At 42.5% G+C, this 26602-nt stretch overlaps 2 protein-coding genes across 15 annotated transcripts in view; one reads left to right on the top strand and one right to left on the bottom strand.

Moving 5' to 3' along the window:
• DEPDC5 (DEP domain containing 5, GATOR1 subcomplex subunit) overlaps nucleotides 1-22310 on the bottom strand; it is a 91864-nt gene extending 69554 nt beyond the window's left edge. For 10 of the 12 annotated variants that reach the window (XR_014251840.1, XM_082417381.1, XM_082417376.1 and 7 more), the window contains exons 1-12: nucleotides 22085-22245; nucleotides 21278-21395; nucleotides 17444-17531; nucleotides 17003-17049; nucleotides 15747-15832; nucleotides 14993-15076; nucleotides 13590-13639; nucleotides 10209-10278; nucleotides 5898-5976; nucleotides 4962-5023; nucleotides 2214-2283; nucleotides 1807-1879 (exon numbers count right to left, since the gene is read on the bottom strand). Coding sequence is in view for 11 of the 12 variants with exons in the window: in XM_082417381.1 (XP_082273507.1) it covers nucleotides 1807-1879; nucleotides 2214-2283; nucleotides 4962-5023; nucleotides 5898-5976; nucleotides 10209-10278; nucleotides 13590-13639; nucleotides 14993-15076; nucleotides 15747-15832; nucleotides 17003-17049; nucleotides 17444-17531; nucleotides 21278-21335 (767 nt within the window). In the remaining variant the exon portion in view is untranslated. The other 2 variants (XM_082417379.1, XM_082417385.1) reach the window with 2 other exon arrangements.
• A 2988-nt stretch (nucleotides 22311-25298) lies between these two features.
• PRR14L (proline rich 14 like) overlaps nucleotides 25299-26602 on the top strand; it is a 63027-nt gene continuing 61723 nt past the window's right edge. For all 3 annotated transcript variants that reach the window (XR_014251761.1, XR_014251762.1, XR_014251763.1), the window contains exon 1: nucleotides 25299-25487. The gene's annotated coding sequence lies outside the window, so the exon portion shown is untranslated. The remainder of the gene's footprint in view (nucleotides 25488-26602) is intronic.

Here is a 26602-nt window from a genome sequence, read left to right as displayed (position 1 = left end):
AAGAGTCCTTCAAGAGGTGGATGGTACAGCCAAACAAGGGTCCATTATTGAACTCTAAAGAGAAATGAGCTATCGAGCCATGAAAAGACATGAAGGAACCTTAAATGCATACTACTAAGTGAAAGAAGCCAATAGGAAAAAGTTACATATTATATGATTCCAACCATATGACACTCTGGAAAAGGCAAAATTATGGAGACTCTAAAAAGATCAGTAGTTCCAGGGGTTGGGGGTGGAGAAAGGAATGAGTAAGTGGAGCACAGAGGATTTTTAGGGCAGTGGAAATACTCTGTGTGATACTATAACGATGGAGACGTGTCATTATTCATTTGTCCAAACGCAGTGAATATACACCACCAAGAAGCCCATTTTTTCATCTCGTTTATTTTTGGTCTTACCCCTGGTCTGACTTTGCAATCCAAAGGGAAGTACTTTTAACACTATGATATGTGTTTCTCCAGACCCTTTTCAGTTTAGCCTGTTTTAAAATTGGACGTTCCTTTTTTTAAATTTGTTTTTGTTTTTAATAAAATCAAATATACTTTGGTAGAGAAAATAGCACTGTGAGCCTCCATGTACCTACCCCTCATATCCAACAATTATCAAAGAGGATTACATCATTTTTAATGGGATGGCTGTATAATACTTTGTCAGTCTGAAATTCTACCATAATTTAATTCTTTATTGTTGATATTTAATTTTTTTCTAATTTTTAAAATTATATGTCACTGTGAGAGACAGATACACAGTTATGCATCCCTGTTTCCTGCTTTTTTTTTTATTAAGACTTTTTTTAGAGCAGTTTTAATTTCACAGCAAAATTGAGAGGAAGGTACAGAGATTTCCCATATACTCTCTCCCTTAACACATGTTTCATGCCCCCCCACCCAATTATCAATTATTCCTCACCAGAGTGGTACATTTGTTGCAATTAATAAACCAACAGTGACACACCATAATCACTGAAAGTCCATAGTTGCCCTTATTCTTTAGGAACAAAATGTTTTAATATCTATAATTTGCTCTTAAGTAAAATTTAGCCGAAAAACAAATGAAGTGGGGCTTCCCTGGTGGCACAGTGGTTAAGAATCCGCCTGCCAATGCAGGGGACACGGGTTTGAGCCCTGGTCCGGGAAGATCCCACATGCCGCGGAGCATCTAAGCCCATGTGCCACGACTACTGAGCCTGCCCTCTAGAGCCCATGCTCCGCAACAAGAGAAGCCACCGCAATGAGAAGCCCGCGCACCACAATGAAGAGTAGCCCCCTCTCTCCGCAACTAGAGAAAGCCCGCGCACAGCAACAAAGACCCAATGCAGCCAAAAATAAATAAATAAAATAAATAAATAAATTTAAAAAATATGAAACAAATATGGCATGATAATAACTGTTTAATCCAGGAATTGGGTATATGGGTTCATTATATTAATTCATTCTTCTTTTCTGCGAGTTTGAAACTTTTCACAATAAAAAGTTTGGAAAGTCTAAATGCAATGTGGTATCCTGCATTGGATCCTGGAACAAAAAAGGTGCATAAGCGGAAAAACTGATGAATCTGAGAAAAGTCTGATATTTAGTTCATAGCAATGTACCAGTCCTCATCTCGTAGTTCTGATAGATGTACCTTGGTTAGGAAATGTTCACAGAGGGAACTGGGTGAAGGGTATATGGGAACTCTCTGTACTATCTTTGCTACTTCTCTGTAAACCTAAAATTATTCCAAAGTAAAAAGGTTAATTTTTTTTTTTTTTAAGTTAGGGAAGAAACAACCAGGGGAAAACAAAAGGCAAAAGCAACCCAAACGTACTTATAGAAGTCTTCATAGAATTGCCCCTTGTGATCCTGCCTAATTGAGGCTCGGTTTATTTCAGGAAATTCATCTGAAATAGAGAAAACAACATATACAGATAAGATTAAAAAGAGAAATTCAGTTTCTCCGCTTCCCCCTTCTGGGTTGAAGAGTTGCATCACACACACACACACACACACAAAGATAATTATGTATCTGTTAAGTTGGTTTTAAGATGAATTACAGCCCACAGACTCCTTGAATCTGCTAATGGACTGTGTCATTTTCCACTCTACCCTACCCTCTAACAGAAAAGATGGGACAGACGGAGCAGTGCCAAAGGAAAGAAAATGATAAGGAATGAATTGGGATGGGCGTGTGGAAAGCTTAACAAAAAAATAATTGTAGGAGAAAGACTTACGCACCAAGAGATTTTGCATCATAGAAAGTCCTAGAAAATAGGACCACTGTTACTTCATGACTACAGTTCTTCTCCTAGGGATAAGTAGAGAAAAAGAGGACTCAAGTTTATTCCATTTACTTCAATTCTGGGAGGCTCGGGGGCTCAGGCATTGGGTAGCATCATGTAACTGTAGGCTGCATAATGCAGTAGACACAGTTCTGCCAGAGTCAGAAGGCTGGGACTGACTCCTGGCTCTGAAACTTACCACTACATGACCTTGGGCAAATTATCTAAAGTCCTAGGAATGTGGAAGGTATTTTGAAAACTGCAAATCACGGGACTTTCCTGGCGGTCCAGTGGTTAAGACTCCATGCTTCCCCTGCTGGGGGCGTGGGTTCCATCCCTGGTCAGGGAACTAAGATCCCGAATGCCGCGCAGCACGGCCGTTAAAAAAAAAACAAACCTGCAAATCACCAATAAGTTGGGGGTGCTGTCTCCCAGCTCTTGATTTGCCATAAAATAGATCAGCCTATTGTCAGAGGATCACGGTATTTGTACCTGCTTCATGGTGTTTTTTAACTTCTTCAGGACTGTGGTTTAGGGAAGAATGGAACCCATGGTGGTGGATGTAAGCACCAGACACTCCCACCTACTGCCAGGGCCACAGGACGAGGACTGGGTGCTGCTCAAGATGCACGGGTTGAAACCAAGGTAATTACCTTTGGACTGCAATGGGGACGAGTGAGAATACATATTTCCATGCAGTCTGGAGTTCAATATTCTAGAAGTAGGGTGTTTACAGACGGCATGAAATTTGGCTTGCACCAGTGAGCGAGAAAGCTCAGTTTCAGTTCCTCCTGGGTCTTTGAAGACAACAGCCCAAATTGACCAACCCCATCTCAAACTCAACTTACTAACCACACAATTCAGCATTCACCGTATAAGGAAGACAACATAATGAACATCACGTCACCTTATATTCTTCCACCGATATCGCTCAAGTAGACAGAAATTCCTAAATACAAGCCACAGTACCAAGAGCAGACCTTCAGTAGCCACCAACTAATTTATTGGACGTCTAGTGCTCCAAACGCAGCTCCAAACTGATCTGATTTTGGTGTAAGTTTTACACAGGAAAAATGCCTGACAGTGGGCTGGTGTGCACATGAGAGCCTCTCAACTCATGTGTGATGGAGGAGGTAACATACAACAGTGGTGACGTGACTCAGGATTACAGAAACAGACAGGACGGCCCAGGGGTTATGACCTCAGGCAAGCACTGGATGAATGGATGGAACTGGATTAGAATCCTCGCTCTGCTTTTCCGGGCTATCGATCACAGGCAAGTTACCTAACCTCTTTCAGCTGTGCTTTCCCTACCTGTGTAAGAGTGACAAGAGGATGAAGTGAGATAAGGCGGGTAAAACACTTACCACAATACCTGATATGTGCTCTTATATTTAGGTCTCTGATTCACTTTGAGTTACTTTTTGTATATCATGTGAGGTAAGACTCAAAATTCATTCTTTGGCATATGGATATTCAATTGTCTTGAATCCATTTGTGGAAGAAGCTATTATTTCCCTCATTGAGTGGACTGCACATTCTCATCTAAAATCAACTGACCATAGATGTATGGGTTGACTTGTGTACTCTCAATTCTATTCCATTGATTTACATAGCTACCTTTATGCCAGTACCACACTGCTTTGACTACTTTGGCTTTGTAATAAGCTTTGAAATTAGAAAGTGAGAGTCCTCCAACTTTCTTCTTCTTTTTCAAGATTGTTTTGGCTCTTCAGGATCGCTTGCAATTCCACATAAATTTTAGAATCAGCCTTTCCATTTCGTAAAAAAGGCCATTGGGATTTTGATAGGGACTGTACTGAACCATAGTTTGCTTTGGGTAGTACTGCCATTTTAAAAATATTAAGTCTTCTAATCTATGATCATCAGTTGTTTTTCATTTATTTAGGTCTTCGTTCATTTCTTTCAGCAATGTTTTATAGATTTTAGTGCACAAACCTTGCACCTCCTTGGGTAAATTATACCAAAGTATTTTATTCTCTCTGATGTTCTTGTAAATGGAATTGTTTTTTAATTTAATTCCCTTCAAAATGTTTTATTCCTTGTTTTAATTTCCTGATCAGATTGTTCACTGTTGATGAAACACAAATGATCTTATGTGTTGATTTTGTATCCTGCAACTCTGCTGAATTTATTAGCTCTAATAGTTTTTGTTTTTGTTTTTTTATGGATAGTTGGGGGTTTTCTACATACAGGATGTCATCTGTGAAGAAAGATAGTTTTGCTTTTGCTCTTCTAATCAATATGGATGCTTTCTATTTCCTCTTTTCTTTTCTTTCTTCCTTTCCTTCTTTCCTCCTTCCTTCCTTCCTCCCTCCCTCCCTTCCTTCCTTTTTTCTTTCTTTTTTCTTCCTTTTTTTTTTTTCCTAGTTGCTTTGGCTAGAATTTTCAGTGAAACAATGAATACCAGTGGTGAAAGCAAACATCCTTATCTTGTTCCTGATCTTCTTAAGGTGGAACATTTTCAGTCTTTCACCATTGAGTATGATGTTAGCTGTGGGATCTTCATAAATACACTTGACCATGTTGAGGTGATGAAGGTAATTTAAATCTAGAGTCTTATCAATTTAGACTTTAGCTAAGGTACCTCAATTAAATTCAGCTTAATAGAAAGAGTAAGTTTTTAAAATCTGCATTGAATAATGTTTACGCAATGAGAATTAGTGCATGAGAAGAAACATACCTTCCATTTGGTAAAGAGATCAGCAAGGAAACCATTCACAGCTTTCTCAAAATACAGATCCCCTGAAAATAAACAATAGAAAGAAGGTGGGAATTATCTTTATTTCTTGCTTACATTTTCTTCTCTCAGTAAATTAACAGGAATAGGACTAGTCAAAGAGAAGGTGGGTACTGCTACATCCTAAAAGCATTTTCAACCTAGACTTTCTATGGAGCCAAATTTAATATTTACCTCACTCAGTAAGAGGTCATAGCTTCAAGGTAAAATACAAGATTGAAAAGCTTTGATGATTGAAAAAGACAGTGTATCTTCAAAATGAGAGAACCGTCTAACTTTTAAATATAATTATTCTCACAGTGACGCTTCAAGTTTGTTTGAAGGTGATCTGGTAGCCCCTGGGCATTCACTAAATTACCATTTGCAGTTTCTGCTGTTCTTGAGCATCCAAGATGCCCTACATCAAAAATTAATTTGTAATTTTGCTAAACACAAATTAGAAATGCATGCACCATGAGGCTGGTGTGTTGGGCACAGTGTCCACACCTCATAGCAGCTTTATTGTACTCCACTTATTGTGTAGTAATTCTAATAAAATGAGACAAACTTGGTGATTTCTGTGAGTGATACGACATAAAATGAAAGATATCAAAGAAGGTGCTGGTTCCTGGCCATAGAATCACTCCTCTATAACTTCTGATCTATGCTTATAGAATAATTGAAGATCTGAGAATTCAGATTTTTCGTTAATGCTTTACTACATTTCATGCAATTCACTAGATATATAAAATATTTATTTATTTTAGCATTTGAGGATTTGTTAAAATCTCAGGCCATATCTTCAGAGAATGCTAAGAGATTGCTATAAATGATACCAACTTGGGGGAAACCAGAAACTTCTCCCCATTAGCAGTTACGACCCGCACTTAGGAACAGTACCATAAATATCAAAATCCCACATTTCACAGCTCATCTGAATAAATATGTAAACCATAGCTGACGTAGAACGGAATACCACCTGAAAGAAACAAAGACATAATTGCATTAAAAAGCAATGATGGATAGAATTTCAGTTCTGCAAAATGAAAAAGTTCTGCAGATCTGTTTCACAATGATGTAAATATACTTAAAACTGCTGAACTGTACACTTAAAAATGGTTAAGATGCTAAATTTTAGGACCTCCCTGGCAGTCCAGTGGTTAGGACAAGGTGCTTTCACTGCCGGGGCCCGGGTTCAATCCCTGGTCAGGGAACTAAGATTCTGCAAGCTGCGTGGCACAGCCCAGGAAAAAAAAAAAAAAAAAAAAAGCTAAATTGTATATGTTTTTTACCAAAAAAAAAAAAAAAAAGCAATGCTGGAAGATTTCTGTTAATTGTGAGACATGGAACTTCTAAAAGCAACCTCCATCCTTGGCATCACAGGCCATGAGGGGAAGATCCTGTCCCTACCCTCTAGGAGCTCATGGCAGAGGATAAAGACATGCAAAACATTGCAACTATACACAAACATTCCTTGAAGCTTCCCACAAGAAACGTTGGAGAAGGGGCAGTGAATCTACTGGGAAAGTCGATGAGACCTCATTACAGAAGGAGAACTTGGGCTAAGATGTGCCAGTTGATGAGTTGTTGATCTAATAACTAATCCACATCGTACCCCCCTCCATACCCAGAATGCCTCCAGGAAAAGCCCTAGTGGTTTCCCTGGCCTGTGTGCTTTACCACAAAGCCCTTTCTTTACTCAGCCCTTCCCTCCTCCAGCAGACTTTAAAGAGCTTTGGTGGGAAAGCAAAATGTATAAAATGAGTAAGTTGCAGGCATCAATACTCCCTTTCCTTTTACATTTGCTCCTTGGAATCTTTTGTGTACCAGGTAATTGAACTGATTATAAAGATTATCTCAAGTAAAAGAGCCTTGGGACATTAAGTGCCAGGAGCTATGCCAGACAACTTTGGGATATAAAGGTAAAAGACACAGTCGTTGCCCTCCAAGCGCTTGCAGTCTGGTGGCAAGGCAGGTAAGAAACGCATCCACCAGAGTGTGACAAGTGCTGATATAGATACATGTCCCAGGTGCCACGGGGGCACTTCCAGCCTGGTGCATCCAGGGAGGCTTTCCAGGAGCAGGGAAGCCTGAGACTAGTACTGAGGGATGGATGAGAGGCTTGGGAAAGGGGGAAGGCGAGGAGCAAGCACCGCAGGCGGGAGAGAGCAGCACGCACAAAGACACGGAGGCAAGAGAGCACGCTGCATGTTGGAGGGATGGTGAGTGGTTCCCGTGGCTGGATGGGGTGGGGGACTACATGGGAGAAGTGACAGATTAGCTCCAGACTCAACTGCCTCCCCTGATTTTTCCACTCGGCTGTCCAGACATCTCACAAACTGAAGTTCCCCTGAACGACTCCTCCCCGGCCTTCTCCATATGATAAATGGCACCACCATCTCTCCACCAGCTGCTCAATTATTCCTTTCTTCACTCTTCACACCCAACACATTAGCAAGTTCTGTGGACTCGACCCCAGAATGTTTCACCAATCTGTCCATCTCTCCCCTGCTCCAGTGCCCAGCCTAGCCCACGCCACCACCTTCTAACTTCCTAACTCATCTCTCTGCTTCCACTCTTGCCCCGACAATCGACTCTCTGCTCCAGAGCCAGAGGGGCTACAGCGGGTACTGTGGACGCCCAGCCAACATCCTTCCTTCCTAAGTCACGGGAAGCCGATTCTATTCTGGGAGGCAAGGGACCCGCCAAGAGACCAGACCTCCAGGCATGCTGAGCAGTTCCACATGACTCAACCCTGGTCAGTAAGGTGTAAATGGAAGTGTGTCCTGAAAGGAAGCTGACTTGGCTGGAGGGTGCCCCCTTGTTGTCTTTCTTTCCTTCTTCCCTCCTCTGCCTGGCATATAGATGTGGGCACAGCAGCTCCAGCCAGACCACGGAAGCCCAATCCTGAGATAGGCAGAATAGGAAGGCAGAAGGGGCCTTAGACCACCAGTAACTGTGACGCTGTCACACCAGCCATAATTTGCCTACCCATGGACTTCTTTTATATGAGAGAATAAAGCTGACCTTTAAGTATCAATTTGCCACTGTAACTTTGGGAGTTTTTTTTTTTTTTTATACAGTATTATTTTTTTTAATAAATTTATTTATTTTTGGCTGCATTGGGTCTTCGTTGCTGCATGCGGGCTTTCTCTAGTTGTGGCAAGTGAGGGCTACTCTTCGTTGCGGTGCTCGGGTTTCTCATTGCGGTGGCGTCTCTTGTTGCAGAGCGCAGGCTTAGTAGTTGTGGCTTGCGGGCTCCAGAGTGCAGGCTCAGTACCTGTGGCACACAGGCTTAGTTGCTCCGCAGCATGTGGGATCTTCCCGGACCAGGGCTCAAACCCGTGTCCCTTGCATTGGCAGGAGGATTCTTTAACCACTGCGCCACCAGGGAAGCCCACTTTGGGAGTTTTGTTCAACAAAATCCAACTGAACGAATAAGTGATCTTTTAAAAGCATAATTCAGGTATCACTCCCCCACTTAAAATCCTTCAATGGGGAATTCCCTGGCGGTCCAGTGGCTAGGACTTGGCGCTCTCACTGCCATGGCCCCAGTGTTCAATCCCTGGTCAGGGGACTAAGATCCCACAAGCCGCTCAGTGTGTAAGCATGTGCCAAATTATCATGGTCTTTATAAGCCATACTTAAGAGTCAATTGCCAGAAAACTGGGGGAAAGATCACTGTAAAATACCAATGTATGCCCAGTAGAGTGGCAAAAACTTTCAAAATCTAAGACCTGGTGTTGGAAAAAGTGAAAAACAAGATTTTATATATGGCTACTAGGAGTATAAAATGGTCCGAAGAATTTGAAAAATAATTTGGCATTACCTTACAGAGTAGAAGCTATGACCCAACAAATATATTCCTAATCAATGATGAAAAATATAGTGAGTACAAACGAGATAGCTAAAGTTGGTAGGGGGGAAGAGAATACATTTTAATCCACTTTAATAAAACTCAAACGTGGGCTTCCCTGGTGGTGCAGTGGTTGAGAATCTGCCTGCTAATGCAGGGGACACGGGTTCGAGCCCTGGTCTGGGAAGATCCCACATGCCACGGAGCAACTAAGCCCGTGCACCACAACTACTGAGCCTGCGCATCTGGAGCCTGTGCTCCGCAACGAGAGAGGTTGCGACAGTGAGAGGCCCACGCACCGCGATGAAGAGTGGCCCCCGCTCACCGCAACTAGAGAAAGCCCTCGCACAGAAACGAAGACCCAACACAGCTAAAAAAATAAATAAATAAAATAAATAAATAAATAAATAAAAAGAAAAACTCAAACGGGAGCAAAACAAATAATATACTGTGTAGGGTAAAATACATATGTATTATCACTATGTAAACAAGGAAATTACAAAAATAAAATTCAGATAGTGGTTACCTCTAAAAACGGCCCCAAGTTCTCAACTATTTTGCTTGCCCAGGGGACATCTGGTAATGTCTGGCGACATTTCTGGTGGTTATGACTTGCAGGGGGTGGGGATGGGTGCTACTGGCATTTAGTGAGTAGAAGCCAGGGATGCTGAACACCCCACATCGCACAGGACAGTTCCCCACAATGTTACTGCCCTTGGGGCCCAGGTGACCCTTTGTTCTAGAGGGCTGTCCTTTACACTGTAGCGCGATCAGCAGCATCCTCCACACAACCCCAGTTGCGACGACCAAAGATGTCTCCAGACTTTGTCAAAAGACCCCTGGGGAGGCAGGATCACCCCCGGGTTGAGAACCACTGCTCTCAAGGGAGGCTGGGGGATGGGAACATGGAAGAGCAGACAGGTGCTTTCACCAACGTGGGTAACGTTCACAGCTGTTCAGTTTGGATTTTTCCAACTGGAACAGAGTCACAGGAGGAGATTCCTTGGCAAAGGTCTTTCTTCGTGTTTACCAACACAATCTTCTACTGAATTTAACTTTCGCTATGTATTAGTGGACACAGAAGCCTGAGAGCTACATGTTCCATATCTACATCTGATATTAAACAGAAGAATATGAAGATCAACCCCAAACTGGAGAGATCCAACTGTAAAACACTAGAATTTCAGGAGTCCCCAACTATATTACAATATTATCCAGCTGAGCAGATAGTAGCTGGTCACCAGCTTGATCATGAGATCAAGTTTTTGCTGGTTTCTGTTTTGTTTTTGATTTCACGACTTATAGACATAATACCACAGGAAAACAAACCCAAAAAAGCACTTTATCACCCTTACCCTGGTATCTTCGCTTATATAACCACACATGACCTTCTCATTCTTGACCCACAGCTCCCCGGCCTGTGCCCTGAAAGGAGAGGCACATGCGTTATTACAAGTCCTACATAAACCGAGAAGAAACAGGGGTGCCTTTGGGGTGTCTCTCTCTACTCTATCATTTACACCCAAATGACCTGGCCAGTTACAGATTTCCAGAGGACCATGAACAGATTACACAACATAAAGAATTCTCAGAGTACACTGAATCTGTACAACAGGAGCTCTTAACTTGGGGGTCTGCAGACAACATGTGGGTCTAAGGAAGGGCTTCGGGGAACCCACGAACCCTCTGAAATGATGCAAACTTACCTGAGCACAGAATTGTACCTTCTGGCAAACCTCAAAAGGGCACACGTCACAAAAACAGTTAAGAGGCACTGATGAACAAATTTGCTAACCCCAGCTTTGAGTCAATGAGTTTCAACAAAAACAAGATCCACTGCAGTATCAAATTAGAAGACAAGAAAGAAGTCAGGGGGCACAAAGGGACAGGGTCCCTATTCAATGGAGGCCATTTCGCTGAAAAATTTTTATGTCAATATTCAGTAATGTAATATTATGTCTTTTCCCCCTGCTTCTTTATTCTGTTTTTCATATTGTGTACAATGAGCAAGCACTGTATGTAAAAATACTTAGCATAGGCCTGATACATAGCATGTGCTGAACAACTGGTACTTGACAGTATTAATTCTATAATCAGGACAGGTGTGTTGAGACTGGCCACCATAGAATCAGAGCTCAAGTCAGAGAAGATACCAGAAGATCCTCTGCAGTGGGGCAGTTCTAGCAGGAAAACACACAAACTGGATGTTCCAATGGGCTTTAAGTGTGACTCTCAAACAGATCTATCTGCCCCAGGACAGCTGGGAAGTCAGGGCCAGAAATTATTCAGTGTTGCTCCCTCTGGAGTGTGAGTTAGAAAAAATAACAAAAAAAAATTTTTTTAAGTTAAAAAAAATAGGCAGCTAGTCAGTAATCCCCAAAATTATATCTGGGAAAATGGTATCTCTTCACAATGAGATCAAATAGACTAGGTTTCTAAGTTCAATTTTTAAAAAATATTTATTTTTTTACTGAAGTATAGTTGCTGTACAATACTATATGTTACAGGTATATAGTATACTGATTCACAATTTTTAAAGGTTATACTCCATTTATAGTTATTATAAAATATTGGCTATATTCCCCCCGTTGTATGATACATCCTTGTAGCTTATTTTATACCTAATAGTTTGTACCTCCCACTCTCGCCCCCAACCCCCACCTATAATGCCCTTCCCCTCTTCCCTCTCCTCACTGGTAACCACTAGTTTGTTCTCTATATCTGTGAGTCTGCTTCCTTTTTGTTATATTCACTAGTTTGTTGTATTTTTTAGATTCCACATATAAGTGATATCACACAGTATTTGTCTTCCTCTGTTTGACTTATTTCATCTAAGTTCAATATTTTAAAAAAGCAGAGTGCTGTTAGAAGATAGATTTTAGTGCAATATTTTTCTTTAAAATTTTTCTTCAATTTTTTAAAATACTGATTTTGAAGTTTTTGTTTTTTTTTTTAAAGAATACATTGTGAATTTACTGAGAGAAAAACAAAATGTTTATCTTTAAGGAAAAATAACATTTCAAAGGTAGGGTCTCAAGGTAATGAAACTATGTCCTTAACTGTTGACTAAATTACCAGATTAAAAGGGTAAGTTACAGAGAAATTCTCTAATAATTTATTATGATTTGATTTTATTTTCTCATATGAGGCCCAGAACACTGTTTTTTTTTTTTTTTTTGGAAAAGAAAGTGACTTTTGATTCAACGTAGAAAGACTATAAATAAGTCTCCTTGGAAAAATGGTAGATTTTGTGGTTTACATTTAACCATGAATGAGCAAAATATTAGGACAGATCTTGAAAAGTCTAAAACTGACAATATGTCAGGGTGTATGAAGGCACTTACATGGAGAAACAAGGAATTTAATTATGAAAGGGATTCTGAGAGGGTTTCTAAACCAGTACTCATCAAACTGTAGCCTGCAGGCCAAATCCAGCCCATCTCCTGTTTTTGTATGGCCCACAGCTAAGAGTAGATTTTACATTTTTAAATGTTAAAAAAAAAAAAAAAATTTGCAACAGAGACCTGAGACCCACGTGGCCCAAAGTCTAAAATATTTACTATCTGGTCTTTTACAGAAAAAGATCCTAAACCTACCACTTCATTTTGCAGAGGAACAGATGCAGAGACCCCCCTGAGCTGCCCAGCATCACCCTGCTAACCACTGGTGCTGCAGGAATGGAATACAGGTTTCCTGACTCCTGGCCCACCACCTGGGAGAGACCAGCTTGTATTTGATGGCATAAATAGGTTGCATTTCTTGTTCTGCTTGAGACTTCGTCACTTCTTGAACTGTGCTTTCGTTGCTAAAATTTTTTCAAAGAATTTCTGACCTTATAACAACTTCTAAAACATCCCCTTTTGGAAAGAAAAAAATGAATCCTTTATCCTTTCTTTCTTTCAGGATCAGTAATTCAGACTAACCAAATAGCCCTCATTGCTGGTGAAAGGTCTTTACAAAAGGATTCCGGCCGATAAAGGTAGGAGGAATGGCTGAATTAGAAAATCACCATCTTGCTTGCAATAATCATCAACAGATGAAACCATTCTGTGAAAAGCTGATGGGGAATTTCATAACAGGGGACCAGGCTGCATCACCAGAATCCAGTGGTCAATCTCACATTAAAAGTGAGTCAACCAGATGTAAATATGCTTGAATATATACAGTAAATTTCAAGAAAGACACAGTTTCCTCTAGGGAAAAGGACATATTTCATTACACACTTTTTTGGTGCTGTTAAGCCTTCACTATGTGGATATTTTGCTTTTTGACTTTAGAGGGGGTTTCAAAAAGTCCCCTTTTCTCTCTTCTTCACAAACTGAAATACAGAAATCATTTTAATAAATCAAGAGCAGTGTGATATCTCTAAAAAGGCAGCAAATCAGGAACTATTGTGCTAGTCATTTTATGTCTCCAAACCTGTTTCTTAAAGTGTAAAACAAGAAAGTTTGATGAAATATGTTCATCTAAGGCTTTTTCCAGTTCTAAAATTGTGAGTCTATCCCTCCTTTGTTCAGAATACCAGGCGGCTTCAGCAACATCCACCCATCTTAAAACTACTATAGTGCATTTCGGGGTCTTTTGGATTGTTTTAGCTACCACAATCTAACGTTTTAAGCTATTGTGTATTTTATTATAAGGACGTCCACATGCCTCAAAGGCTGTATGTAGCAGTTACTGCATTACATGCTATTCCCAGCTACAAGCTAATAAATCAAGAGTGACATAGTATCTACCTGATGCCAGCAAATTCCACCTTCTGAGTGATATAGGCACATGTGCTGACCTAAGGGAAAAGAGAGAGAGAGAGATTCAACAATACATCAAGGCCATGAAAGGTCACAAAGAACGTCTCCTGGCTTTCGAATCTCTTCTATTAACCAGAAGTTCAATTAACATATGGGAGTAATAGATTTATCCCATAGGAAAACCTGCTGGGGCAGGTATAACAGTAGGTTCTTACAGGTTTGGCAAGTATAGACAATAGTAAAGACCAGGTGGATAATAAGTGGCCAGCTTCAGTAATATACTTATGTTCACATACACTTGCATACATATGCACATTTACATATGGAACATTTGTTTCTCATTTTAGAAAATGGAACCTTCTCCCACCAAATAAAACAAGAGCAAAGATATCTCTTTCTGAAAATATACACTGTGTGGACATTATACCTATGATTTGTTGTTTCATAATAGCCAAAAAGTCCAAAAGGAGAATTTTCAGCAGCAGCTCACAATTCTGATGAACTGATCATGTTCAGCGGAAAATGTCCATTAAAAATAAATAAACAAGGATAATGGAAGGAGGGTAAAGCAAAAAAGGAGTCTAACCTGGAAGGAACAAGATCTCGGTTCCAGGGACTTCCCTGGTGGTGCAGTGGTTAAGAATCCGCCTGCCAATGCAGGGGACACGGGTTCGAGCCCTGGTACGGGAAGAGCCCATGCACCACAACTACTGAGCCTGCGCTCTAGAGCCCGCAAGCCACAACTACTGAGCCTGTGTGCCACAACTACTGAAGCCCGTGCGCTTCGAGCCCATGCTCCACAACAAAAGAAGCCACCGCAATGAGAAGCCCACGCACCGCAATGAAGAGTACCCCCGCTTGCCCCAACTAGAGAAAGCCCGCGCGCAGCAACGACGACCCAACGCAGCCAAAAATAAATAAACAAAATAAATTAATTAATTTAAAAAAATGTTTAAAAGAAAAAAAGATCTGGGTTCCAGCCCAGAGTCAATTGCTTACTAGCTTTCTCATCTTAAATCCTCAATCTCAGTTTTCACATCTATAAATTCAGGGTAATAAATGCCTATCCACAAGAGGAGATGTGAGGAGCAAAAGAGATCAAGTGAAAACCTGAAAACTAAAGTTCAAATGTAAAATAATATTACACTCTCCCCATTCAAACCAAAAATGCAGAGCAAAACTCTCTGATAACAAACAAGCAAAACAAAGCTTATAAAAACCATGAAAAGAGAATGGGAGGAGACATACAACATGTTTACAATAATTGTCTGTGATGCTGGAATCAGAAAGGATTTTATACTCTTCTCCATACTAGATCTACAACTCCCTGGTGACATGGATTATTAACATAATGGAAAAAGTAACAGACTTTTTAAAAAATAATATCTTACCAAACTTTTCTTCAGTCGCCACATATCCCCACGGCCAATATATTGATCCTTAAAGGTTAATTCCACTAGGTCAAGGGTCACATCCTAAAAGGGATAATCAAATATATGTCTCTGCTTTACTCTGCCACACTTTCTAGTCTAAGATAACACTCACTCACCATGGAGAAACCTTTTGACAAAAGGACAACTACTGGACGACCATTCAGTAGTAGAACCCTGACAAACAGAATTTTACCCTGCCCAAGAAGGCTTTGGAGGACAGGTAAGTCTCCAACAGATACTATAGCTGCTTATCGTGCGTGGTTAAGTGCAAAGGGCACCAGAGTAGTGATTCTGTGTTTTAGTCTTGATTCTGGCACACAAACACGACATTGAACTGTGGGCTTTATTTCCCTAGATAATGTCAATAATATCTTTTGGACAACGATTTTTACCTCTTAATTTTATAGCATCATTTCTCAAAGAAAAAAAAGAACACATAAAGAAATGTTAGTATTTTTATAGAAAATTTTACATTTACCTTCACAAACACACATATACATACATAATCTTTTTAGGACAAGATTTTTAAAAAGGGGTGAGGATTTTAAATGCAACCTACATTCTACCTATAATCTAAATGACCTATGTATGACCACGTATTTAACAGCCTAACACTATACTTAAATAACTCATTATTTCCTTAGAGACCTAATCTTGAGGAAGGGTGTTAATCATCCCTCAAAAAATATTCAAATCCAGAACAAAGACACACCTTAGGGTCTACGACATTCACATACACATCTTGATAAGGTCTTAGCCGAAACACTTGCGTCACGGTCTGGTCCACACTGATAGTTTCTGAAACGGAGAAGGAATCTGGATCAGGTAAATATATTCGAATCCATAATTACTCAGACATTCAACAAACAACATCCTTTGCCAAGGGCAAGACATGTTCTCAGCCTTCAGCAGCTTAAAACTTAGAGAGTTCTCTGCTTTTCAGGTGAAATAAGACCTGAACCCAAGCAATTAAAAAATGAGAGAGACAAACAAATAATACAGAGAGACAGAGATAGAGACAAACAGAGAGAGAGAAAGGAAAGAAATTAAGAAGCAACATAAGAACGTTCAAAGGGTTGTGAAAATTCAGAAGAGGAAAGAGATCCTTTCTCTTTTGGAATGAAAGTAGCAGAGGTAGTTAAGGAAGAAATAAACTTTTCGATGAGCCCTTAAGTCTGGTAAGTAAGAAACTTAACAGGTGGCAGGAGATGAGGTAAGAGTAAGAAGGACACTCAGGATCTGGATTTTACTGACTGTTTTCCCAACAAGTTAAAAAATACAAAAAAAGTGGTTGACACCAAAATCCTTTAGAGCAAATTAAAAGTTTTTCTTTTAAGTGCCACTTAAGGAAATACTTTATTAGCTATCGATAAACATTTTAGTTCCTTGATCAGTATGGTATAGTCATTAGAGGAAAAAAGAAAGGATTTGGATCCAGAATGAGTGAATAGAATCACTGCTCTGGCTCCTTCACTTACTGACTCCAGGCAAACCCACTCATCCCGGTAAGACAAAGTTTCCTCACTCTCTCAAGAGTTGGTGGGAAAATCAAGAAAGATAAATGACAAACAGCTCCCAGTACAGTGCCTTGCAAAAGTGGCAGGTAATCAACAATATATGTTCCTCCCCTGCCCCGGCCCAAAGTAGGTACTTAAATATTTTGTGAAGAAAATATAATATTGAGAAAAGCATGCTTTGCCAACAATCTTTTTGAAGTGTAAAGCTTCACCTATTCAGATTAACCGTCCTCTTGACTCTAAATATAGTTTTTTCAGTGCCCTCAAGATGCTGACAAATGAGATTCCTTGACAATTTTTATATCTAACAATTTTTTTTTTTAGCGGGAACACAATTTGATAAGGAGAGAAGTACTGTGCCCTCATTCCCAGAGACTGTGAAGAGGGGTTTCTTACAGTTTCTCAAACAGTAAAGTGTAAAAATCTTAGAGAAGAGAAATGGAATTTTTACCTTTCTGCAAATCCTCCTTAAGTGACTTGACCTGCAAAAGCAGAGGGCTGGGGGAAAAAAGAAAAGCAACAGAGAGAAGGGATGTTGTCAGCAGTAACTAACCAGCTTTCTTCACCACCCACAAAACACAAACAGATCACTCTGGACATATTCTAACTGGCAGCACAACAATGGGAGAAAGTTCCCTTAGAAAACAAACCCTGCACTTGTATTCAAGGAAATGGATAAATGCTACAGATTTGTTCAGAGTTGTCATCTCAGCTTTAAAAACAAAAAGAATGGACCACTTTTTAAAAGATGATTGGTTCATCAAATCCTGGAGGGCAGGACCATTTTTATCCAAAGGCAAAGAGCCATCTTCCCCTTCAATCCCCTTAGACAAAATATCACCTGGAAAGAGCGGGCTGCCCAGTTAGTTCCCTGCTCCTGTCGGACGCTCACCTGTACTCATCGTTGGGGTGAGCAATCTCCACAATGTCTCCAAGCTTGATGTAAGGAAACACTTTGGGGTTCACGACTAGCTCATCATCTGAAAGACAATTCAGCCATCTCAGGCAGCAAAGAACTCACTTGGGCAGCAGGTTGCTGTGTATGTTCTCACGTGGGGTCCTTACAACCCCATCATTTGGTATTATGACCCCATCTCGCATGATGAAGTTCCATTTAAAATTGAGATTTAGGGCTTCCCTGGTGGCGCAGTGGTTGAGAATCCGCCTGCCAATGCAGGGGACACGGGTTCGAGCCCTGGTCTGGGAAGATCCCACATGCCGCAGAGCAACTAGGCCCGTGAGCCACAATTGCTGAGCCTGCGCGTCTGGAGCCTGTGCTCCGCAACAAGAGAGGCCGCGATAATGAGAGGCCCGCGCACCGCGATGAAGAGTGGCCCCCACTTGCTGCAACTAGAGAAAGCCCTCGCACAGAAACGAAGACCCAACACAGCCAGAAATAAATAAATAAATTTAAAAAAAAAATTGAGATTTAGCTCAACTGAAGGATTTGCACAGGAATCCAGAGCTAGTGAGTAGTTGAGGGGGACGGTGTTCAGGGACCTTTGTCTCCAGAGCTTTTCCTACTAGCCCACTGCTCCCAAGGAGAGGGTAACTCTTCTTCTCTGGGAATTAGGCCTCTGTGACAATCCTTGACTCCCTCAAATAGCATGTATCTGGCATATGCCAGGAACAAAACAGCCGGGGTCCCACATACAACAAAATCCTTTCTGTTTACAGTGTTCGCAGAACTTCTCAAAATACTGTCTGAATGTGACCCTCACAATAAATCTTTGGATCTAACAGAAGCAAGGAAATGACCTAGGAGATAAAGCAACTTGCCACAGGGTAGATAGCTAGTAACAGTACACCAGGACTGGTTACTAGTCCAGGGTTCCTAAACCAACCACCTCTTACACATGAAAATCAAGCCAGATAAAACACCCTGGACTTTGGAGGGCAGCACCTGATCAGGGGAAAACTTCATATATCAGTTCACATTAGAGTCCAATGAGACCCTTAAAATATAAGGAGAATGTGATTTCATATGTTTATCTACCCCTGCCCCCCACTGGGGGTGGGGGAGAATTCTTTCAAATATAACAAACTTAGGATCATAAAGATAGGGTGATTTTTTTTTTCTTTCTGTTGTAGCTTTTAGGGAAAGACATGGCCTTCAGTTATGCTAAAACCATGACAAATAAGTATGTCCAGATTTCAAATATAATCAGATCTAACAAAAATTCAGCCTAGGAAAGCGAAGTACTGGGTTAATCCCACAGTTGCTTTTTTTTTTTTTTTTTTTTTGTATATTGTTTCCATTGACAGATGTATACCAAATCCTCTATGAAGTCTTCCCCTAACTTCCACAGTCTGAATTAAGCTCCCTGAACACATATTCCTTCCTGCTCCATTTTATCATTTCCTTTTTGCATGTCTGTCTCATCAAGCTCATGAAAGCTCCGTAGGGAGAAGGGACCTTGTCATATTCAAAATCTTTAAGTTTGGTACAGGTATGTACTTAATAAATACTTGTTGGATGTATTTTTTAAATTTGATTTTTACTTTACTTATTGAAATACAGTTGATTTACAATATTGTGTTAGTTTTCAGTTGTTCAGCATAGTGATTCAGTATTTTTGCAGAATATATTCCATTATAGGTTATTACAAGATAACAGGTATATTCCCTGCGCTATGTAGTATATCCTTGTTGCTTATCTATATATAGTAGTTTGTATCTGTTAATCCCATACGCCTAATTTGTCCCTCCCCCCTTCGGTAACCACAGGTTTGTTTTCTATGTCTGTGAGTCTGTTTCTGTTTGTTTGTTTTTTTAATAAATTTATTTATTCATTTATTCATTTATTTATGGCTGCATTGGGTCTTTGTTGCTGCACGCAAGCTTTCTCTAGTTGTGGTGAGCAGGGGCTACTCTTCATTGCAGGTGTGGGCTTCTCATCACGTTGGCTTCCCTTGTTGCAGAGCACAGGCTCTAGGTGTGCAGGCTTCAGTAGTTGTGGCACGCGGGCTCAGCAGTTGTGGCTCTTGGGCTCAGTAGTTGTGGCTCTTGGGGTCTAGAGCACAGGCTCAGTAGTTGTAGCGCATGGGCTTAGTTGCTCCGCAGCATGTGGGATCTTCCCGGACCAGGGCTCGAACCCCTGTTCCCTGCATTGGCAGGTGGATTCTTAACCACTGCACCACCAAGGAAGCCCTCTGTTTCTGTTTTGCATATACATTCATTTGTATTATTTTTTAGATTCCACACATAAGTGATATAATATAGTATTTTTGTCTTTGTCTGACTTATTTCACTAAGCATAATATTCTCTACATCCATCCATGTTGCTACAAATGGCAGTATTTCATTCTTTTTTATGACTGAGTAATATTGCTGGATGTATTTTATTTAGTTATTTTTCTTTATAGTCCTGCAGCAGACTGGGTACAGCACAGAGCTACCTTTGTCTTGTACACATGAAAAAGAAGACTCGCATACATTGTATATACGCTGTATATACTGTATCCTTGTATCCTTCCCTCCTCTGTCAAAAGTTATTTCTGTTGCATGTTCAATTCTGCTCCACAAACGTTTAGGCAGCTTCAGCTGCATACAAAGTACGGGGTTAACAACAGACTGTGGTTTTAGCAGAAATAGTGTTTTAAATATAGCAATGCTTAGTATATCCTTGTCCTGGTAATTACAATGGCTACATTTATTAAGCAGGTCGAAGGAGCCTGGTACTCTACTAAATACTATACATACATCATTTTACTTTATTCCCATAAGACCTTATGATATAGAAACTATTATTTTCCCTTTTTGGCAGTCCTTGCCTTTGGGTGGCTTATACATGTATAACATAGGAACAAATGCATACTAAACTACAATTTTAAAAACACTCACTGTGTTGTTAATTCTGATTTCTGAAGCAAATAAGGTTGTTAGGACAGAGGGAAATTTATTCCTTTACGAAAGAAAAAAAAATCATATGAGTAGGTGCTTTCCTATTCTACTGGTTTATAGACTCAGGGTGCTAAGAGAAATGGAGAAATTATTCTAAAGAGCTGGAATTTGTAGTTAAGGTAAACTAGGGGCTTGCCTGAGGTCACAGGGAAAGTTAGAGGCACAGCTGATACCCGGATTCATGTTTAACACAGGACAAGATGCTGTGTCCTGCCCCATCTCACCGTGCTTCAGAGCCAGGCAAAGGTTCATGCTTTGATCATACCTGTCTTATGCACATCCACTACTTCTCTTTCATTAAACATAAGTTTCTCTTATCTGCCAAACCAGTGCATACTGGAATTTTACAGAACATACACAGTAAATATGTAATAAAAAGATACAAACAAATCAACAAGGACCTAGCACAGAGAACTATATTCAATATCTTGTAATAACCTGTAAAGGAAAAGAATATCTAAAAAAAAAAATCTATATATACATATATATAGGTATATATATCTATATATCTGAATCACTTTGCTATACACCTGAAACACAACACTGTAAATTAACTATACATTAATAAAAAAATTTTAAAAACAAAAACAAATGAAGAGTAGTAAGCTGGCAATATTCACAAAGTTTGTTAAAATGCAGGATGCAAATGCTTCTAGAAGGGGCCTGCTACTCTCCCCACTACAGTATCACACTTGCTGCTTCACTCAGTTAAGCTACCTGCCTAGCCTCGATTGTCACAAGTCAGTTTGAAAATTTCAAGGCACCGGACACATCAGAACCTCGGCCAACTTACACAACCTCCCTAAGACCAATCAATACTGACCACTGCCCCCAAAGCCCTTCTTGTGGATGACAAGTTTGTAGACCTTTGTTGTTCTCATCTTGTACTGTTGTTTCCTTCAGCTGTTCCAAGCTTGGGGGAGAGAAATCATCTTGCCTCCCTGCCAGTGAAACACAAACAAAAAGGCTGGAATGTCAGACTTTTCTTTGCAACTGCTCTTTGATTTCAGGGCAGTGAAAATACTGCCCTTGCTCAGCTGAGAGGTGGCACCAACCCTCGGATGAAATCACTCCTCCAATTACCAGGAGGGACGTTGAACAAACAGAACCAATGAATCTGGGAACGAAAGGGAATTCAGGCCAGGGTCTAGTCCAAACTCCAAGAAGATATTTTATCATACCCTAAAGGGAAAACTTGGAGTGAATGAGGCATTCATTACCTTGCCTCTATATAAACCAATAACACCCAAATATTAAAGAGATCTTAAAAGAGGTTAGGCACACAATCTGTACATGAGGAAAGTGAGAGCCAGTGCAAGGGACTTGCCCAAGGTCTCTGAGACAGAGAGGCATTCCCACTGCTCACGTTTCGCCATCGATGTCCTGGGCAAGGAGAGTGTAAATAGAGGAAGGCTCATTCCCCAAACCTCCATCTGCACAAACTCTCAGCGGTTCCTCCCCGCACCCTCCACCCCCATTTCATAGCTGATGCCACTGAGGCTCAGAGACGGAGAGAGACTTGCCTAAGGTCACACAGCGGGTTGGGGGTGGGGCCAGGTTTCGAACCTGGGCCCTGGCCCCCTCCCTCCTGATCCCCAAACACGGGCCCCGGGCGGGCAGCTCCACTCACCCGCAGCTCCGGAGCCCCTTCCCGCTTGAGGCCGGGGTTCCGAGGGTCGGACCCTGGCCAGGGCCCCCGCGCCTCCTCGGGACGCTCCGCCTACGCCCGCAGAGCCTGTGCAGATCCCCAGCCCGAGCTCCAGGCGCCAGCCGACCCGCCCCGGTCACCAAGCGCTCACCTGAGGAGCCGCGCGGCTCCGGTGGCTCCGCCCCGGGGCACCGCCCCCTTCCCGCCCACCCGCCCTGGGCCGCTCTGGCCGGGCCTCCGCCTCGTCTCGGTTCCCGCGCCACTTCCCCATCCGGGGCTCGTGCCGGGGGCGGGGCCTCGCGTGCGGCCTGTAGGTCGGGCTGACCACCTGCGTTTCCCGCTCCCTAGCCTGAGGGCCGTTGTCCCGGTACAGGAAATCCTTTTTCTCCCAGAAGTTCCGAAATAGATCCGAGCACAAGCGGTGCGCTTCCGACCTAGTGATTTCCTCAACAGGGCAAACTCGGGCGAATGTCCCCGGATCTGTAAACGATGTTATGGACCCTCGCCAGGCCTCTCAGGGCTACTGAGAGGCACAAAATAGAGTTTCTGGGAGAACTTTTGTAAAATGCAAAGGGCTAAGCACGTGCGATGGCCTCTGCTGGGAAGTATCCACTTGGGGGGCTTTTCAAATCCTTCCAAACCCCAAGTGGTGTTCTGTGCTTCTCTGGTTGTTAATAATAGCTACCATAGCTTTCACAAACATTTTTATGTAATCGTCACATCCCTTTTAGGTGGCAGATACTATCTCATTTCACAGACAGGGGAACAGGCTGAGGACACCAAACTCCTCCAAGGACAGATCTTGACCCAGTGGAGTCCAACTTGGCTCCGAAGGCTGAGCGTTTAACCAGCATCCTCGTGTCTCACCCAAGGGTTCAGCCTAAGCCCTTATCTCTTGGGACATCTTTCTCTTCTCAAGTTAAAAATCAGAGCTGTGTGGGCAGTGCCTGAAGCTGACCAAGGACTCCTGGCAAGTTGCCAGCTCCATCTAATTGACCTACGGTTTTCAGAAATTTTCTGAATGTTGAAATAAAAAAAGCGTCACATACCTCAGAGGGACTGGGGAGTGAGTGAAGGATTCAATTCGGAAGTTAAATAACTTAACTCTTAAATAATTGTGATTTTTTAATAGTGAAGAAAAACATGTAATCAAGCAGACTGCAACAGTTGCAAAACCTGTCAAGGATAAAATGTTAAATATAAAATACATGTTTATGTTGCCAATTCAGGGGGCACACCCAGATCCCCCAGGCTGTTTTTCAGTAGCTGAAGTCCTTCCATCCCAGAGTTTAGGGGACTCTCTGTCCCTGGCCCTCAGGGGAATTTGATTCCTTCTTCTGAGAGATGTCCAAAATTGGTGTCGTATCTTAGAAATACAAATATTTCACTTTTTAATTTGGCAAAAATTTGTAAAAAACCTTGACGAGTTTTGAGATTTTAAAAAATTGCGTAGGGAATTCCCTGGTGGTCCAGTGGTTAGGACTCCATGATCTCACTGCCGAGGCCCCAGGATCAATCCCTGGTGGGGGGAACTAAGATCCCACAAGCCATGTGGCCAAAAAAAAAAAAAAAAAAAGTCTAAAGCTGGTCAAAGTTAGGGGTTAGGGAAGGCTGGAGCGGGTAGCTCCCAGACTGGAGAGCCAATGGCCTTGGTTCTACAATCTACAATCACTGTGCTACAATCACATGCAGGATTGCCTGTTTTTAGCTGTGTGGCTTTGCACAGGATACTTCTCTTTCCTCAAATTTCTCCCCTGACAGATGGGAATAAAAAGTACGTGTTCTTCCTCCTTCACAAGGTGTTTGAGGGCCAAGCGAGGGGAGGGACATGTTAAGTCTTTGAAATTAGAAGAACTTAAAGTGCCAAGTAAATGTCACCAAAAGCATGGAATTTGTCAGGAAATTGGCTCTTCTCGACTTTTAGGGGATTGAATTATATATATGATGCTTCTTTGGGGTCCGTTTGTGCTTAACACAGAGCTAGGAGCAAGACTAGAACTAGGGTGAGGTGGGTGGGGCTAAAGAGACACGCCTTATTTAGAGCACAAAATGCTAAGGGGGTGCCAACAAACTCAGCAATGTAAATAATGTGTTTTTTTTTTTTAAAAAGAATACAAAAAAATCCATGTTGAACAAAATATCACATTTTTAAAGACGAGATCAATAGTGGTGCTGTGCAGTAATATTAGATCCTGAGGGAAAAGACAAACCAGTAATACTGAGTTTCTCAGATCCTCTTCTATAGGCACGTAGTTGCCTGAGAAAGAACTTGAGGACTTGGCTACTATAAGTGTAGAAATGTTCTAAAGTGAATTTCTAGTTAATTCATCCCAATAGCATCTGTGGTAGCCTATATGTAAACTGTGTATGTATATAGACGATGGATGGACTTACAGGCTGTAAACAATAGGGTTGGCATTTAGGTGTGTATATCTCCAGCCCTAACTAATGCTGGGAAAACCACTGTCTTAGATAAAATGGTCCACATGTTGACTGGTTCAAGGATACGTTGATTGGAGAGGAGAAAATTAAAATCTCCCACAAACCTCCAAACCTCTAGCTCTCTACTCAGCCAAGTTGATAAGCTCCAAGAGACAACAGATTTCTGTTTAACACAGGGCTGTGTGATTTGGGGATTGATTGCACTCTCTGGACCGTCTCAATTCCCTGTTGAATAAACGTTCTTTTCCTTCCTTCAAATATCTGTTGAGTGCCTGCTTGTGCAGGACACTGCTCTAGGTGCTGAGCAAAGAATGATGAACAAAACAGACAAGGGTGCGAGGGACAGATGATAAAAGAGTCGATAAACATGAAACGGCAATTTCGGCTAGTGTTAAAGCTATGAAGAAATTAAAACAAGATGCCAGAAAGGAGATGGAGCAGGGGAGTGACATGATCTAAAATACTGATTCCAGGTATAAAAAGATATCTTGGGTTGCCAGGGTAGAAGCCGGGAGGCCCGGAGAGTTGCAGCCGTTCGGGCCAGAAAAGAGACTGGACCAGAGTGGTCTCAGTGGAGTCAGACACTGTACCTGAAGCTCAGCAGGAGCAGAGTCAAAAGATGTGTTCCCCTTTAAGAGTCCCGGCCGCAGGGGCGGGGCAGAGGCCGCTGGAGCTAGCCGAGGGCGGGAGGCTCCATGCGGGAAGAGCCGCCCCAGGAGAGCACGCGCGCAGTGCGGGGGCGGGACCTGGGCGAGTCCGCATGGCTAGCTCGGGCCCCGGATGAGGAAGTGCGGGGCGACCATAGAGACGAAGAGGCGGCGGCGGCCGGAGCGCCCCCGGGCTCTCTCGGCTCCGCAGGCTCAGGTAGACTTGGAGGCTACGGGGCAGCGGCTGCAGAGGCCGGGCTGGCGGGGCGAGCGCGGGCCGCGGAGCCGACCTCAGGGTAAGAGGCCGGGGGCGGGAAGGCCTCGGGCGTAGCCGCCCCGCCCTACTCCAGCCTGAGCGGACCCTTCGCCGGGCGGTGCAGGCTGAAGGGGAGCCCGGGCCCCCCGCCCTCTCGGAGCGCCGAAGGGAACGCAGGCTGCGCTGCGGGCGCGGAGCGACCCGGGAAGAGGGCCCCGCGTCGCGAGGGGAAAACGGCTTCTCCGAGTCATGGCTCCGGCGGGGGAGAACGACTCCTCTTCGACCTCGATACGGCGGGGGACCCCCAACTTCTCTCCTCGGGGCGGGCGACGCCCCTTGTCGTGGGCGAACGCGCTTCTCCGGCTGCGGCGCGCTTGTCAGCAGAGGGAGACCCGCTCCCGGGGTGCGAGAGGGCGATTCTGAACTTATTTTCAGGAGGGATAAGATCTCTCTCGATTTGGTCAGCGCCCCCCAGGTGGAGAGAAAGACTCAAGTTGCCTAAAAGTGACAGGGGGCTCTTCCTTCCCTGTAAAAGATAGATTTATTTTTCCTTCTTTATTTTTTATCTTTACCCTGGTACAGAGGGAGGAAGATCCTGAATTTACTTTATGGTGTTAGTCAGCCTTTCTCCCCTCCCCCAGTCGTGTCCACAGAGTGAGCCTCGCTTCTCCGCCCCCGAGCTTATTGGTGTGCCTGGAGCTCTTTTCCCTCGCACAGTGAAGAGCGTGGCCTTTGGAGTGTGATGGATGCAAGCCCGCGTGTGTCCCACTTCCCATCTTTGTGACCTTGACTCATTTCTTAACCTTTTGTCAGTCCTCCCATCTCTAATTTGGGTACTCTCTTCAAAGAATTGTCCTAAGGGCTAAAGGAAATTTTGTGTAAGTGCTTGGTACATAGTAACCTTTTGGAAAACTGTTGCTATTACTGTTACTTAATTTGTTTTTGTTTTTTTTTAAAAAGGAAACTGGTATCTTCCACAGAGAAACACAGATTTTTCCATGCATGTCTCCTCCCATCCCTCCCCACCCCCTATCACTTTCTGAGGAGGCTTTTCCCTGGGGCAGAGAAAGAGGCACTTGTACTGTCTTAGATCCGACCACACTTACCAAATTAACAAAGAGGGCCTCAGTTAGAATAATCTGCAAAAAAGACTGC

The sequence above is a fragment of the Balaenoptera physalus genome (genome assembly GCF_965194825.1).
Source record: "Balaenoptera physalus genome assembly, chromosome: 12".
NCBI classification, from domain to species: domain Eukaryota; kingdom Metazoa; phylum Chordata; class Mammalia; order Artiodactyla; family Balaenopteridae; genus Balaenoptera; species Balaenoptera physalus.
The sequence above is the reverse complement of the archived record's forward strand: the minus strand, read 5'-3'. Positions and strand labels throughout refer to the sequence as shown.